The 18,672-nt window shown below is 35.4% G+C and overlaps 1 protein-coding gene across 2 annotated transcripts in view; it reads left to right on the top strand.

The window, feature by feature from the left end:
- Positions 1–18,672, top strand: part of LOC113527785 (cadherin-12) — a 111,001-nt gene that overhangs the window by 69,076 nt on the left and 23,253 nt on the right. For both annotated transcript variants that reach the window (XM_053238754.1, XM_034309023.2), the window contains 3 exons: positions 275–394; positions 4,019–4,186; positions 6,402–6,589. In XM_053238754.1, coding sequence (XP_053094729.1) covers positions 275–394; positions 4,019–4,186; positions 6,402–6,589 — 476 coding nt within the window. The remainder of the gene's footprint in view (positions 1–274; positions 395–4,018; positions 4,187–6,401; positions 6,590–18,672) is intronic.

Below are 18,672 nucleotides of genomic sequence, written 5' to 3'. Positions count from 1 at the left end.
CTGTGTTTATAAAGGCATAAGCCTATTAGCTTAAGCAGATTAACTTGATGTATTTATATATATATATATATATATATATATATATATATATATATATATATATATATATATATATATATATATATATATATAATGTATGCATGTATGTATGTATATAGCCATATCTCTTTCAGATAAATCATCTTCAGCTATTAAAGGGTAGAGAATAATCACACTTTCTTAGAATACCATGAAGTAAACATGACACTTATTCACACACTGTGTCTTTTTACAGGAACTTATGTGACAAAAGTAACAGCAACAGATGCAGATGATCCCACTTATGGCAACAGTGCAAAAGTGGTGTACAGCATCCTGCATGGCCAGCCATACTTCTCTGTAGAGCCTGATACAGGTAAACTCTGTATTCCTTACTAAATGTCTGTATTAAAAAAAATATCAACCTATAATATAATATATTTCTTTTATATTATATTGAGCAGTAAATAAAAATATCCAAATAAAAATAAATCCATAAAAAAAGCATCAAACTATAATATAATATATTTCTTTTTTATTATATTGAGCAGTAAATAAAAATATCCACATTAAAAAGTAACAAAAAACAAGTACACTGTCGTGCAGTTTTCAAAAGAAATCATCTTGTTCTGGGAAACATCAACAACCTTGATGTTTTTTTTTTTTAATTATAAATGTGGTTTATTATTTAATATAGTTCAGTATTTTATAATAAATCTCTGTAACATTGATTTTTATTAAAAAAGGTTCAATGTTATTTGTGTAGCTCTTTTAACAATAGAAAATGTCACAAAGCAGCTTTACAGAAATCTCAATGTAGATTTGGATAATTAATAATCAAGCCAGGCAACATGAAGAGGAAACCTTGAGAGGAACCAGACTCAAAAGGGAATCATCTGGATTACACAGAGTGGGTTTATAAACCATTACAATATATAGGTGTGAAAGAGTAAAGACAAAAAGTGTTGAAGTGTATTGAAAGGATGTTCAGTATGAGCACATTGTGAGTAAGAGTTGTACGATGAACACAGGACAGTCTTTATGATTACATCAGTTCTTAAGATAAAAATCTAGAGCATCCATGTGAGATTATTCACTGGAGAAAAGGTGAGTCATGGGCATAAGCGAGGTGTAAATCTTTAGAAATGTCTATATATGACAGCATAACAGAAGGTACCACAGGCATGAGGGCACCCTGGGAAATCAGCATTCTGCCAGGGGGACGTCAACATCCCAAGAGGGGCGGGGTGGGGGCTGACAGCATCAAAACATCCTGATAATCCATGATTGACTATCCCAATGAAACGTCAGAGCTGCACCTTCACCTAAGAGAAAAACAATGCTTTCTAATTAAACAAATAGTTTTTCAACCTGGAGACCCAAGATAGATATTGTGTCTGAGTCCTGAACACTAACTAAAAAGGCTATTTCATAGGAAAAAACATTTTTCTGCAGTATTCTAGGTACTAATTAAGATCCTGCACTCAGATACTGTGGGGTGAGACCATTCTGAGTGCTTCATAGTAGAATTTTCTATTCAATTCAAATTTTACTGGGAACCAAACTATCATGGATAAAATAAGGGTAATATGGACTCTAGCTGCTGCATTCTGGACTAACTGGAGCTTGTTTATATACCTATTTCAACATCGAGATATAGTCCAGACTAAATGTAGAGCGAGAACGTTTTTTTTTTTTTGCAACACATAATAACATATTCTTAGCTTAGCAATATTTCTGAGATAAAAACAGCTATCCTAGTAATATTATCTACACAAGCTTCAATCAAGAGACTGGAGTTAAAAATCACAGCACATCTTTTCACTTCTGCACATGATGGAACTGAAAGAGTTTCACATCAGGTGTTACTACTTAATCAGAAAGCTTGGGTATAGTAGCAGCACTTCTGTCTTAGCTCTACTAACTTAGAAGTTAGTTAGCATCCAGTCTTACCCATTTGTCAACTGATTTTGCTGACACATACAGGTATGTGTCATCACCATGGCAGTGGAAGCTAATACCATGTGTACAAACAATTATACCCAGAGGTAGTACATATATGCAAAAAAGCAGTGGCTGCAGAATAGAGCCCTGTGAAGCACCAACCTACTTTTGTATGCATGGAGTCATCCATTAACCATTAACATTTACAAGCTGATAACACTCAGTCAAATAAGACCTGAGCTAGAACAGAGCCATTTCACAAACTGCAATAAAATGTTCTAGTTTATCTAGAAGAATATTATGATCTATTGTATTAAAAGCTGTGCTGAGATCAAATAACACAAGCACACTTCCAACATTGACATAGTGATGCATTAGACCTAAAATAGGCATGTAAGACAAAATGTAAGTCAATATAAACATGTTTGGTGTCTAAGACTTTTGCCCAGTACTGTATAATAACCTACTTACCAGAGGTTAATGAAGAAAAAAAAAAAAAAAAAAAAAAAAAATTGGAAAATATCCTGCCAGAATGAAGTCAATGCACAGGATGCAATTTAATTACAACATATCGACCCCATTAAACAAATGGTGAAAGGCTGCTTGATTTCATTACGTTGTGGCTAGTCTGAGCAATGGATTCACATCAGAGGCCAATTCTATACTGTAACTCACTTTGAAAAGTGGGGAAGCAATAGATATCCTGTCAACTCAATAGCCTTAAAGATCACTGTCCATGTGAGCAGGTGCTGCATTTCACATAGCCCCATAATTCAGTGAATGCAAAATAAGATCGCTTACATTACATGGATTTTGCTCTCTATTTTAAGCTGAAATAACTCAAATATTATTAAATAAACTGCAACCATGTGATATTACAGTATTAAAAAATACATATAAATGACAATTTCTATTCAAAGTGTGATTAATTGATCCATTTTGAATTCAATAAAATATGACCCCCTACTCTTCAAAAGTGTGGCTTAAATCAAAACACGCCATGCATTATTTAGATAAACAGCTGTAAATAAGTAAGCATATATTCACTCATAACTGCTCTGATGTCCCTAAAATCCCTTGGTTAGGATTCATTTAGACATCACTACGACTGGAACCACACAGAGTACTGATTCAATTTCCTGGGATTAAATTTCCTGTGCAGCCCAAGGGGTTCATACTGTAACAGGAAGGACAAATCAACGTTCCTCATGTAATGCTATAACAAAATTGATAACTCCTGTACAGACTTACATCACACACAGCAAGCGATATAAATAGAAAAAGAGCAGATAAATAGGAGAGAAAATGAGAATGGGAGGAAGGTGGGATCAATCATTCAGCACTTCACAGAGCCTTGTGCTTTGCTGAACGTGATGATGAGAGAGTCAAAAACGAATGCCTTTCATGGTACTCCCTGGCACACAGACCCAAGAGATAAAATGTGACATCCTTTCCCACATTACCTGATACCAGTGCATGAAACACCTCCATGACCCTTTTAACCACCCACTTCCATATCTAATCTGACCTATGGGGTGCTTGCTTGATCTGTAAAAGCTTCCTCTGGCGTTAGACGAGCTTTTTGTACTGGAAAAAAAAAGTAAAATATAAAAGCAACAAGCTGTGTTCAGATACAGAGAATGAACTCCTCACCAAATGACCTCCATTTTCTCCAGAAAGCCAAAACTCAAAAGATCAGCTTTCTGGTCTGTAGAAGTATTTCATGAGCATTTATCAAATATCAGCGCCGTTGATTAAATTTTAAGACCAAATACAATGTTTGAAAGAAATTTGGAATATGGATGAAATAATTTTTGAATAATTATATTAGATGCATGTGGGTGACTTTTTTTTTTCTAAAGGGATTTTTTGTACCATTTAATATTCTGCCCCTTGGCCATGCCTCTTATTATTTCATCTATTCTCCACTTTTACCATATTTCTTGATTCCATATCTTAACATTGTTCCCTTATTTACCTCCTTCTTCCTGCACTTTAATCTGATCTCCAAACTGATACTGATTCTCTTCCTTTCTTGGATTTTTTTGGTGTAAAGGGGTTATTAGAACTGCTCTACCTAAAATGGATCGTGAGGTAAAGGAGCTTTATCAGGTTCTTATCCAGGCCAAAGACATGGGGGGCCAATTGGGAGGTCTGGCAGGAACAGCAACTATCAACATCACCCTTAGTGACGTCAATGACAACCCACCCAGATTCTCCAAAAGTAAGGCACTTTATTATTATATTCCTCAACTGAATTCAAGCTATTCTTACAATGTAAAAAGGTGTATAATGTACTATAATAAGCCGATATTTGCATAGAATACAAATTGCTTACAGTATATAAAGCAAAGTAAAATTGAAACAGAAAATATGATTCATCCGCATTGTGCCCTGACATGTAAATGGTAATTTGCAGTAAATAATCAAAAGATAATACACATACAGTGCAATTTGAGCACATGCACTAACACATTTTTTGTTAACACAGCTTTGTATTGCAGCATATCAGATTTGAAATAAACGATCAAGTTAATTTTCAGGGTATTTACACCTGTTTCAGGAGAACATTATAGGTTGGTTGAACTGTAAAAGCTTCTCCTGGCATTGGGACATGCATTAGACAAGTTTTTTGTACTGAAAAAAAAAAAAAATAATAATAAAATATAAATGCAACAACCTTTGCTCAGATGCAGAGAGTGAATTCCTCACCAAATGACCTCCACTTTTCAGAAAAACAAAACTCAAAAGATCAGCCGTCTGGTCTGTAGAGGTATTTCATGAGCATCTATCAAGTATTAGTATTGTTGATTAAATTTTAAATTCAAATGCAAACCACTTGGAGTATTGATCTAACAATAATAATTTTGGATAATTATTTTGGATGCATTTGGAATTACTTTAGAAATCAATGCCCTTGAATTCCCTCTTTCCAGGCAACCATAAGTAAACAATGAACTGGCCATACACTTGTTTTTTAGTCAGCTGTGCACAGCAGCTATTAGATCTAATAAAAGGTCTAGAGTTGACTGTAGATATGGCAATTCTAATCAAAGTGAAAAGTTATTATGTTTAACTACTAAACTTGCAGCTTGTACTGCCACTGAATCATCATGGTCCTCACATTAATGATAACAATTTGCTGATGTAGTGTGTACTGAGTGCAGCATGGAGACACAGTGGATAGTGTTGCTGCCTCAAAGCTTTGACACTGAGCTCAGGATACTGTCACGTTACTGTTATTGTGGGTTTCCTACCACCTCCCAAAACATGCTGATAGGTGGATTGGCTACTAGGTGTGAATGTGTGCAAATGTGTGTGGGCATGCTGTCCTGCAATGAACTTGCATCCTATCCAGGGTGTATTCCTGCATTATGTCTAGTGTTGAAGGGATAGGCACAGAATCCACAGCAAGCATGACCGGAATAAAGTGGTTACTGATGAATAAATGTTTACTGAGCTTCAAATACATTTTACATCAAATTAGACAAACATGGCACAGCACATACAGTGTCTTCATGTATATTGGTATGGACTTTATATTGATATACTGGAAGTGTATATTTGTGTAATTAGGTCAGGAGAGAATGCGCTGACATTCACTGCATGCTGGACTCTGTCCCTTGTGGATGTTTTTTTTTTTTTCCTCTAACCCTGTTTGTCTCGTTCAGTACCTTGTTCTAATTTGTCTAATGACTTTGCAATTATCTGAGGTCTTTTCTTTCCTCCAAAATGGCCACTGAGAATTAACTTCAGCTAATCAGTATTGTCAGTGGTGACTTCAGAAAATTTTAAGTGGGGTGTCAAGAAAGGATTGGGGAAACCTTAGTGTGGCAAACAACAAGTGTATCATAGCTAAAATTCAGTTCTATTTTTGTACTAAAGAATGGCTGTTTAAAAGAATGAATTGCATTTACAAGATGCAAAGTAACATTAATTAAACTACTCAATGGAAAGCTGAATTGAAAATATGATTGATTATCACTTTATTATGCTTTGTGTTATGCTTGAGTAAAATCTACAAACTGAACAACTGTTTTAGCATATTTTACCAACTTAGCCTCCAATGTATATTCATTTATAGATTTGGAAAATCTTTTTAAAAGGGGCAATTCAATGTAAAACAGTAAATTGCATGCTGACCGGTGTGCTGTTTCACCAAAGAGCAAATAATCTAATCAGCAATTAAATGTTTATCCTCTTTAAATTTCATGGACCTCTGCATCCCCACCCCCTGAAATCATCACGGAGTACTGTGCATGTCTTTCAGTATGTACAAATAGTCTCATTACAGCAAACCCTGAACATTTATAAGATTAATATTGATCTCTATTTGGCATGAATTTACCCAAATATCATTTAATGTAAGTAAAATCTAAATAAACCCAAATAAAAGGTGCAAATTAATGAGAAGGCTAATCATGTGTTTCCGACATCAGATACATTCCACTTGCGTGTGCCTGAGTCTTCAGCGGTGGGATCTGCTGTGGGCCGAATCAAAGCCCATGACCTGGATATTGGCAAGAACGCTGAGGTGGAGTATAGCATTGTCCCTGGAGATGGAGGAGCCATGTTTGACATCATCACCAACGAGCACAACCAGGAAGGCATCATTATTCTCAGACAGGTAAGGCTTAATTACTGACACACAATGACACACATACTGTACATGCATTCACACACACACACAAACACACACACATACACACAAGTGACATTAAAACAACATATTTTGCCTCAAAAAAATTAAGATAGTCATTTCTAATTAAAATATTTAAGCATAATCTTTTTCTAATTCTGTAACTGGTCTCATGTGCTTTTCATGCAAAGATTTATGCAATCACATTTTTTTTCACGATCAATTAGTCTTCTTAACCCTAGCCTATTTTTGAGCTTGTCCAGCTTCTAAAATTATACTTTCAAGAAGCAGTCATGCATTCCTTATTCTGTCTCCTAGACTACATAGAATGTAGTTATTAGCCTATTCCATGTACAAATATTGGTTCTTGTATTACTGTACATGCAACAAAGTGATATATTAGTATTCAATGTTATAGAATGCTATAAATATATAGCAGGATGTCTGTGGTCTGGATAGACATTTGTTAGTGGGATGTGCTGTTGCTTAGCATTCTAAAGGACACCCAATTAGTGTAAGATGTAGATACGTTTCATAAAGTTTGTCTCCCACTTGTTTCATGCTGATTGATGAAGTTCTTTAAAAGCTAACAAGAACAAATTTAAACCTTTTGCTTAAGATTGTGCCATAAAAGTACAATAAGCTATCTATTAATCTGTGTGCACATTTTCTTCAGATACCAGTGCAAATTAACCAAAACATGGACACAATTTACTAACTCGAAAACTAACTAAAAAAATCAGTCAATATCAACAGCAAATACAGTGCTTTTCTCACCTGCCTATAAGCATCACACTTTCTGCCACTGTTGATATAAAAATTATTAGGCTACTTTTATTTCATCATGAAAAAAATTTTCTATTTTATTGGCTAGACAACTAATTTGATTGCAAATTAACACTAAGCTAATGACTAGCATGCTTTCCACATCCTGGTTATGACAACTGGATTTAATGTACTTGCAATATATCACTGTAATAGTAACACTATTAGATGTTTGTTTGAATCTTTGCCTTCTTGTCACTTGCATATTATTTAATTACCCTAAGCTGTATTTTCGTCATTTGCTTTTAAGCTACATAGTCCTGTTTTAACAGCAAAGGGGGAAATCTGCTTTATCAGTCTGCATTGTCTATCCCCGATTATACTCCCTCGCTGTGGCTGATCTTATACCAGAAAAATTAGTTTATGTTCAAGGTCACTCCACTCTGAATATGGCCTGAATAGCAAAATTCTAAATATATACTGTATATATATATATATATATATATATATATATATATATATATATATATATATTCTTCAACCAACAAGAAATGCAGATATTGCATGTTTATAGAAGTTTGTGAGGACCGCACAAGTGTTGTTTAGGCCCTGATAAATAAAAGCATAGAACTGAATGAGGGTGTACTTTCTTTTTCCCATCACTGTATATATACCCTGTGCTTTCATCTTACTGGTTCCAGCATGCGTACGTAGAACACACATTGTTCTGCTTTATTTCAACTCAAGGAGAGGGATCAATTAAATATAAATAGAATAAATAGATATAATAATTCTAATTAGAAATCAGTTAATGCTATAAAATATCTGCATTACAAGTTGGTTGAAGAAAGTTCTTCATGTCACACCACTCAGTAAAATACCAAGAATATTCATGTCACACACACACACACACACACTCAGTTGTATATATTGGACATACCCTCCTGTTATTATATCTTTCAAGTGATAAAATGCTTTGCTAGTGATTTCAAATTCCATTTGTCAACACAAAGCTATAAAAAAATCACAAGGGAGATGAAAATGGTAAAAAAAATAAAGCTGGGAAAAGCTTGCATAAACAGCAGTCATCCACCCAGGAAACCCTATCCTAAAGTAAAAAGCAGGCAGATTATTGTCGATTCTAAACTCCAGCGCTGCGGCTTCTTTCCTCCAGTCGCCTCAAGCCATAAAAGATCACATTTTCTTTTTCTTTGTCTTCCTCATAAAAATGTCTCATTTTTCACTGTTGAAAGAGGTTGGGTGACACTTACTGGCATGGTGTACCTGGATGCATCTCTAAAACATTTGTTTCCCTCCCACTGAGGAATATATCGAAGATATTAAACATATAGAAGTATAGGAGATTTCAGTTTTTCTCTTTTTATACATTTATGCATCTCTCTCTCTCTCTCTCTATGCAGGTATCCTCAAAGGTTACTATATTTTATTTGAGCTCAAAAGAACAGATCCATATAGACCTACTCATAATTTGTTCATTTGTTTTTTTGTTTTTTTGCTCATAACATAAGTGACATGTCTACAGTGCTTTTTTTTTTTTTTTTTGAGAACGTTGTGCTTTCTAAGTACTCTAGTATGTTGAATACTCATAATGTTTGTTTGATGTTAGACATAATGGCAAAATTAATCCAGAAACCTCTATAGGGCTGTTAAACTAAAATCATGTCGAAACCTAATACATGGTTCCAACGTGTTAGATTGACAATTCTACATTTACATACAGAATATGCTAGGAGTATTTTAGAACATATTAAGAAAGAAATTGGGAATTTGTTTTGTCATACTTACAGAATAAATATTATTCAGCATGACTCATCTAGATGTGTGTATATGTGTAGGTGCATGTGCATACAAGATAGTACTGACACTATCACATATGTGTATATACTGTATTTTTCTAATTGAACAACATAAGTAATTATATGCCATTTCTATGTTCAAATTTACTACTTACTTTCACAAATGACTCATACATTTTTATTATTTATTTTTATTATTGCTTTCTTTTAAATATGTCTGTTGTAGCTTTCATGAGACTAAGCCATGAAACTAAGGACAGTCAGGCTTATATTAGACTGAAATCAGAGCAAAATTCACGAACAGGTAAGAGAGGTATGTGTGTGTGTAGACGTTATTCATTTATAAATCCATATATAGTAAGCCTGCCATCTAAACTATAAAGTCTGAAAATTTTCATTAGATTTTACAACAGAATGGAGATTAACTAGGAGGCAGGAGCCATGCAATTGGACTTCAAAAGACGCTGAGTGTCATTCAGCTTCCTTTTAAATGTGACCCAGACGTGCAAGTGACTGACACTGATGAATGAATGTGACTTAGAAATTGAAACAATTAAAGATTAGGACAAAAACAATACAAAGCAATGCATAATGACGACATAGTAGTGACTACATACTGACTGAATACATAAATTGCACAATTTTTTTGCATAAATTGCAAAAAGCATAACAGTATGGGACACGACAAAAGGCAATAAGTAAGACAGTTTACACACGCACACACACACACACACACACACACACACATGCATTCTCAGGTGTGAATTCACAGCAAAGTATATTGTACTTCTTGTCTGTACAGAACAGAGCATAAGACAGATGTACTAGCTGGCATAATGTACAAAAGATGAACAGCTTTGTGTTATGAACAGCTTTGTGTTAAGATGAACAGACTTTTGATACTGTACTTATCAAAAAATGCTGTGTTGCATGTCCATTATGGGATTTTAGTGAACATTCTTCTCAGCTTACTCGTTCTGTTGCTCTGACTGTTGTATATATGTGGTTAGTTTTTCAGTGGAAGCATGGCAAGCATGTCTGATGTGTAATTAAAAAGCACTGGGCTGTGGGGAATAGATCGGTTTAATAGTATCATGTATGGCTGGCTCACAGCCACAAAACCCATTTAGAAACCGATATGTGTAGTGGTACATAAAACTGTATGTCTATATGTTTATTCACTCATTTTCAGTAACTGCTTTATCCTGGTCAGGGTCACAGTGATCAGGAGCATACCCTAGGAACACTTGGCATGAGACAGGAATACCCCATATGGGAAGCCAGTCCATCCAGAAACATGGACACACACATTTGGGCAATTTAGAGTAGCCAGTCCATTTTTTAATGACTTTTGTGCCATATAAAAAAAACAACTTAATGACATGTTTTTGGGAGGTATGAGAAAACCGGAGGACCCTGAAGTAACCCATGCAGGCAGAGAGAGAACACATGAAAGTTCTCATAGACTCAGGATTGAGCCAGGGACCTTGGAGCTCACCATTACCACCTATATCTAAGCAATGTTCAGCAAAAGAGTGTAATGGAAATGCTGCAGGAACAATGTAGTGCAGACTAAGCAGCATTGTGCTCCGTAGGCCAACACTACAATATTCCCAAAATCCCCAAAAGTGGGTCAGACGATGATTAGTCAACAGAAATGAATCACTCTTTCCTCCCACTGGTTAGTACAAGTAATGAATAAGATGCAAGTCTAGCTCTGTGTGTGTGTGTGTGTGTGTGTGTGCTAGCAAACCCAGATTGTTTTGTTCTTTAGCATTAGGTTTAAAACCTCAATTAACTCCAATTAAAATCAGTCTAAATGAAAGGTAGAGTTTGGAATGGAGCACAGTGGAGAAGTTTGCAGGCCAGCACACCGAACACAGACAATATAATCTATCATATCTTGTCCAACCTTTAAAACTCTCTCAAACTCTAATTTCACTTTTCAAAGTCAGCGGTGGGCAAATAACCCTCTTATACTAATGGCCATCATTTGAGCCATCATTTGAGCTCTCTCCATGTCACAGCTACTGTGAGCCATTCCATTCTTCCATTAAAAATGTCATTAATTTCCTGTTTGAACTGTAAATCTCTAGAGAGCATGTTAACTGCTAACAGCTCTCCTGGTCTTGATGAGTTACAGCCTTTAGTGCATGTGAGATGATTGAACGACATCATGATGGGCTCAAGCACCCCAAGAAATGGTTGTGACAGCTAGGAGCATAATTAAAAAGAGGAAATGAGGTGGTGTGAATCACACATCACTGGTTATGTTGTTCTGTTAGGATCTTCAGTGCTATTTTGTGTATAATGCTGATTTCTAGAATTAATTCAGGAGTGAACAATGCCACCTATAGATAGGTTTTGGGAGCTGCCACTTTTGGACAAATATTTACCAGCAGTAACAACTTTTTCTATATTTAAAATTGAACCTCACCGTTATTTGACCAAAATTGAAAATCTCACCAAAATTGACCCCCCTTGAGTTTGAAGTAGAAAATACATAAAGCCTGAAAGAAAAAACAAGCATGATTTTATACTTATTGCACAGCAACAAGAGGCTATTAGTTTGAACAAGGCACGAGTAAGAGATTTGTGCTTAGAAATTGAGCACAGAGGAAGCAGACTAATATTTACGCAAAACAATGAGAGAAAGTGTGAGATTACACTCTGATATTTTACTCTGAATATGTTAAAAGAACAGCAGGGAGTGTAGGTGCAAAATGGAATATCAGGGCATAGTTTTTGAAAGGAGATATTTTAAGTCTCAAAGTGATAAAACCTTGAACAATGAAAGTGTGTGTCTGTGCATGTTTTGGCACATGTGACAGTGGAGGAGTAATTACACATTTGACTGCTCAACCAAGTAGCTAAATCACTATTTAACACATTTTTTTGAAAGCACAATTGTGTATTTAGCTCTATTTAGTACAACTGTTGCTGTAATAAGGTAGCACCATATACACTACTGTTTCAGACAAGAAACAACACCATAATTTACCCCCTTATTAAAGTCAGTGTATTGTGTGCTCTGCTGATTTAGGGTGACAGACGCTATGCTTATGTGAACCCTTCTATATAGAGGAATAAACACACCGTTCACTTCCTTTATTCAAAACAAAGTACAACTGAAGATATTTTTGCATAACCGTAGGCATCAGCACAGCATTGTCAGACTAAAGAAAGTCATCTAATGTTGAGCTTCTTTGTTCTTTCTTCCTATTTCACTCCCCATTCAGGCATGGTAATTTCCTATAGCCTGCAGTGGGATGGAACTATATATATATATATATATATATATTAGGATTAAAGGAATTATATAATTAACATGTGATCTTTAATGATGTGTATTTTTTTTTTAAGTTACTAATTTTTTTTTTTTTTTTTTTAGTTTCTTTCATTGGCATTACCCACAATGCCATTCAACTACCAGCTGCTAGTGGAGCCAGTGGGATTTAGCCCTTGATGCATTTCTACCTAGAGAGCAATGCAGCAGCACTTTAGTCCTCCATCCAGCTCTCTCACCTTCTCATATGTCACTCTGCTCAAACAGATCAGGCTCCAAAGCTTCAACTTTTGCTAATACCACCATGAGCACCATCATACTTGACATCTCATAGATCAATAATTAGCTGAGCCATGTCTCTGCCATACTGTAACTCGTTGTATAGCAGCACTGCAATCTGGAATTTTGAGTCCTATGTTTGCTGTCTCCGCTACTTCTACATTGGATTTCTCATTAATATGACATTGAATGTCATAAACTCATCACAAATATAATATAACGATGTTAAATGTGTTTCAGGGTGTTGTTTCTCTTGAATTGTTATTCATTATAGCATACTAATGCATTTTAATAAATGACATTTCACTAGTCCAACAATGAAAAGCACACACTTGGTTTCTGCTTCAAAATCTAAGAAAAGCTTCAACATGAGCATGAGCTTCCCATCGCAATTGTCCCATGTGTTTGATATAGCAGACACAAGCACATGCTGCCCACACGCAATACTGCAACAAAGGTGCCAGTGATGCCCTGGGGACCTCCATAGGAAGCTGAGTGTGCTTCCACTTACTGCATTCTTGTCCTTGTTTTTAATCCGTCTGTTCATTCACTCTAGAGAGAAAGTAAGAAGAAAGAAAAGAAAGGAAAAAAAAAGAAGGACCAAAATGCATTTGAGCTATTGTAATAGTGCACTCATCACAAACAAATCCAGGCCATATTAAAAATGCAGCATCCTTTTTTTGGTTTCCAAAAGAGGAAAACACCAGGGAGAAGCAGATGGGTCTCCACAGTGTGAGCAGTCTTGTAAAGGAAACAGCCAAACAAACCAGGAGCTACACCACAAAAAAAGACTAATAGACATGCTTTGGCAAGTAGATGACAAAAACAAGTTTTCATTTAACCCTACCCATTACAATTTTATAATAACACATGCAGTGACTAAAGATGCATTATTACAAGATGAAGTGTAATACTTGATGAATACACCCTGCTATAGACACTGACCACAAATGGATGAATTTCTGAACAGCAACAGTGAGAGCGACATCAGAAAATGAATTCAGTTATGTTATTTATCACAGCAGGTGGACATGGGTAGTCATAGGGCTCAAAGCATGTACACAACAAGTAAACAAGTATACATCTGTAACAGATGTAATTAATTCCAAGTACAGCACAGTGTGGTAATTTTCCTCCCTTACATTTCACGCATCTCCCTCTATTTTCAAGATTGTGAAAAACCATGGGTATGACCTGTGGTACAACTGTAACACCTGTTAGAATAAAATCTTTCTTCAGAGGGTCTCAAACTGTTATGAGTAACAAAAAGTAGCAGCATGAGATAGACAAGACACACATACTAATTCCTACACAGAATTGCAATTGGTGCAGATTTTCTAAATATGTTATCCTTTAAAAGAAATCATAGAATTATGGTTAAATGATAGTAACCATATACCATACCATAGTAATCATGGTTACTATGCTATAACAAGAAAACAACAAAAACGTCTATAAATAGATGATTGCTCTGTATGCATGTCTCTGCATGTGTGTAATGGATATCCAATGATCTACTGTAAGTATGTAATTATTTAATATTTTCTAAGCTACCCTCAAACCTATATCACACACACACCAGAAAATGAATGCATGATGGTTTAACATTGATGTTTTCATGTAGGAAATCTGTAAATCATTGTTGAGTAACTTGAGTAAACCAAACAAAAAAAAGATACAGTTGTACAAGCTCTCCTCTATGTAGTTACATATTCAGTACAGCAAATTATATATATATATATATATATATAATCAATAAACCCTCACATGCGCTATAATAGGCAATACCAGTGCATAAAATGTGATAAAAATATTTGGAAATGTAGACCATCTCTTTGTTAGATGTTGAGCACAAATTGATCTATACAAAAACATTAGAGTAATGCACTGAATGAAAGAGCAGAATACTCTGAAATTTAGCAGATTTACACAGTGGGTTGTTGATGGAAGTAAATGATCCACATTGGCAGCCTGGGGATTGCAGTTCTGATAGGATTAAAGAAATTAAACTGATATACTGTATTGTTATCATAAAGTAAATGATAATCTCATATTCGTATCAGTAGGCAGGACCAAAAGATTGCTTATTTAGCAATAATCACATATGTACTTATGCCAAAATGATTCTTTGATTCAGGCTTTAGATGCACAATTATTCAAATTCTACAGCTGGTGTTGATGGGATGGGTCAAGATCTGGTGAATTTCTTTGCTGGCTTCTATATCGGGTGCAAAGAGAGATCACATTATCATATCAAAGACGTTTTGAATGTGAAGTCCTGAATTCAAAGTGCCACGCTTTGGTAAAGTTTGAGCAATTTCTCTCTCTCTCTCTCTCTCTCTCCCATTTTTAACTACATAAATACATAAATAAGATTTGAAAGGGCAAATATGAATCAATCATTTAGTGTAATGTTATTCATTACATTGTATTATTCCCAGTATGTATAGTGTGTGAGACACTCAAAGGGTAGGATTCCAAAAGATTATTTACTTCACTAGTCTGCATTACATTGATGAGACTCCAATTTATCTAATTATTTATGATAACAAGGGCATATTATAGAAACAGTCAAAAAAATTGCATTTTTCTTGATAATAATTACACAAGTTTATAAAAAGGCATTCATTGCTAGATGTGTACATATATAAGGAGGCACAGTACCAAACACAAACAATTTCATGTGCTTGCAGTTCATCTGAAATCAACATCCAATTCTCTAATGCACTAGATGCAAACTGCCTACTAAATACTGTGAAGCTCAAGGTGTTGTTTAAAAGTCGAAATGATCAACTTCGGAACTGTCAAAAAGCCTGGCATTAAAGAGAACATAGAAGTTTAATAAGGAAGATAATGTGCTAATAAATGAAGTTTTTATTACAGAAAGATTCTCCCGCCAGTACAGGTAAGCAGTGTGGATGGCATACTAATTGGCTTTAATGAAATGATGTACAGAATAAAAAGGTTACTTTGACTATAAAAATTAGCAGTTAAACTGTACTTTATTTTTCCTGTGATTGGCCGTGGCTTTGATAAACAAAAGTTAGTCTTGTGTAATGTTTTGTATTTCCTTGTTAAATGATTTATATGTTAATCACGTGCTATGATGATGATATGCATGACAAAATTACGCACAAACCTGGCCACTTCTAATCATCCATCGAACTAAATATGTAATTAGCTAGACTTTCCATTTTCCCACCTTTTTTTAGCTGACTTTCCTCCAAATGCATACGTATGATGGGGAGAAGTGCCCTTTGTATGTTGCCATGTTCATCGTGCTTAAATTTCAAGTTAAGGCTTGAATGCAATTTTTGTCCATAACACATTAGGCATTTTGCACAGAATAAAGCCTCATTACGCCTGAAAACAGGCACCAACATCTCACTGCTTCTGGCCCTCAGGTGCCCCAATTACCTTCAAAATTTCATCCATCAGCTCACTATCATGGCATTCTCCCTCTCTCTCTCTCTCTTTCTCTCTCTCCCACACTCTCTATCTACATATCTACATATCTCTCTGCAAAATAATTAACTGGGGTTATTGCTGTGATGCAGGCAGTAGCACATGCTAAAAGGGCAGTGATGCACTTGACACTCTTGTTGGCTAGCCCTCACAACCCTCGATAACTCGACAGAGTCTTCTGACATTTAATCAGCTTTCATGTCTACTGCTGAAGAGTGGACATAAGCTGAATGGAGGATTTTCCTCCCTCCCTTCCCACCATCATCACCACAGCATATTGATTTCCCAATTTCTTCTTAAGGCACCCCATCACCAGTCCAGAAAAATGTCCTGGCTTATTGGAATCTAATTCATCTGATAAATGAGGGAATATTCATTCTGGACTGCCATATCGCTTTAGTCAAAACATACTGATTGAGCAGTTTTTAGCACACTGCCAAGGAGCATGACGAATGGCGTGATATTGCAGCACATTCTAAATTTAACAAGTGGACAAGCCAGTGTACAGTCTAACAGTTCCAACTGTAGTTCTTACTTTGAAAACCTGATTATCAGCACATTCACGGACAATTCTCAGCTTTAAATTTTAACGATAAGGCATATTCCTCTCTGTTAGGAGGTAAAGTTGTTCGTAAACTTTAAATGGAGACCTTGAAACTCATTCCAAACTTTAAATTTCAATGACAAAGCGCACACACACATACACGCACACACACAGACACACACATACACACACAACTGCTGCTTTAGCCAAGATAAAAGTCTGAGTATGTTTTTATATCTCCACAACACCTTTTGTTGACATGTGGCTGATCCCCATGAGGTAAATTGCTTTTTTGCAAAAACTGCAGCTTTTATTAAAAAAAAAAAAAAAAAAAGAGCCAGTGTGTTTCCTTTTGGTTACAGAAGGTTAGGGTTAGATTTAGGTTTAGCAGAGTATAGCATTAATTAACAATTAATCATTTTGTCACACACACACCCACACACACATATAAGTCTGAAACCGCATTGGAAATCTGAGATTTTTTTTTTTTTTAATAAACAGAAGGTTTTAATGTTTTGAAATATTTAAAACAAAGAAAATAAATGTTCTATATTTAGAATATTTAATATTCAAGATTCTGCACTATTTCTAGGTCCCTATTTAAATGTATGCAAATTTGTGACATTGACCATGTTAATTGCTTTGCACAAAATGTCAAGTTTTTCTTTTTTTTTATCCATTCCATTAAAGCTTGTTTTAGATGACAGTCCAATGCATTTAATATATCGTGAATAATCAGATTTTACAAACTAGTGGAGTCAATGCCAACTCAAATGTGCTGTCATTGTAGCAAAAGGGGGAAATACCAAATACTACGAAATTCTGACATTCATAGAAATAATAACTCAATAATAAGGTTATTGCTGATAATAAAATTCAATTAAATTATCAAAATATTAAAATTTCTAAATAAAATTTAAAAAAAAGCAAAATAGAAGCATTTTCACTAGTGGTATCTGACCTTTGTACCTCACTGTATATATACAGTATACACAGTCAGGTCCATAAATATTTGGACAGCGACACAATTTTTGTCATTTTGGCTCTGCATACCATGACAATGGATTTGAAATGAAGAAATCAAGAAGTGATTGAAGTGTAGATGTTCAGCTTTAATTCAAGGGGTTTAACAAAATTGTTGCATTAACCGTTTAGGAATTACAGCCATTTTTACAGAGTCCCTCCATTATCACAGGCTCAGAAGTAATTGGACAATTGACTGATAAGCAGTTTCGTGGCCAGGTGTGGCCTGTTTCCTCATTACTTCATGACAAATTAAGGAGATAAAAGGTCTGGAGTTGATTCCAAGTGTTGAATTTGCATTTGCTAGTTGTTAATGGGAACTCTCACTATGCGGTCCAAAGCGGTGTTAATGCAAGTGAAGGAGGTCAGCATTAGGCTGAAAAAAACAAAACAGACCTATCAGAGAGATAGCAGGAATCAGTTCTTTTTCAAAAAAGAAGGAATGCACTGGCGAGCTCAGCAACAGCAAAAGGTCTGGAAGACCACGGAACTAAAGCGGATGATTGCAGAATTCTTTCCTTGGCGAAGAAAAACCCATTCACAAAAGCTAGCCAAAGTCAGGCACACCCTGGAGGAGGTAGATGTATCATTGTCAACGTCTACAATCAAGAGCCGCCTTTATGAATGTAAATACAGACGGTTTATCTCAAGATGCAAACCACTGGTAACATTCAAGAACAGAAAGACCAGATTAGACTTTGCTGAAAAACCTCTAAAAATGCTTGACCAGTTCTGATGCAAGATTAACTTGTACCAGAATGATGGGAAGAGAAGAATATGGAGGAGGAAAAGAAAGGAGGCAAACGGAACTGGGTCACTGGTGTTTATTGATGATGTGACTGCTGATAGAAGTAGAAGGATGAATTCTGAAGTGTATAGAGCTAAACGTTCT

Source organism: Pangasianodon hypophthalmus, chromosome 12 (genome assembly GCF_027358585.1).
Source record: "Pangasianodon hypophthalmus isolate fPanHyp1 chromosome 12, fPanHyp1.pri, whole genome shotgun sequence".
NCBI classification, from domain to species: Eukaryota; Metazoa; Chordata; class Actinopteri; order Siluriformes; family Pangasiidae; genus Pangasianodon; species Pangasianodon hypophthalmus.
Note: the sequence above shows the minus strand (reverse complement) of the source record. Positions and strands in the feature narration are given on the sequence as shown.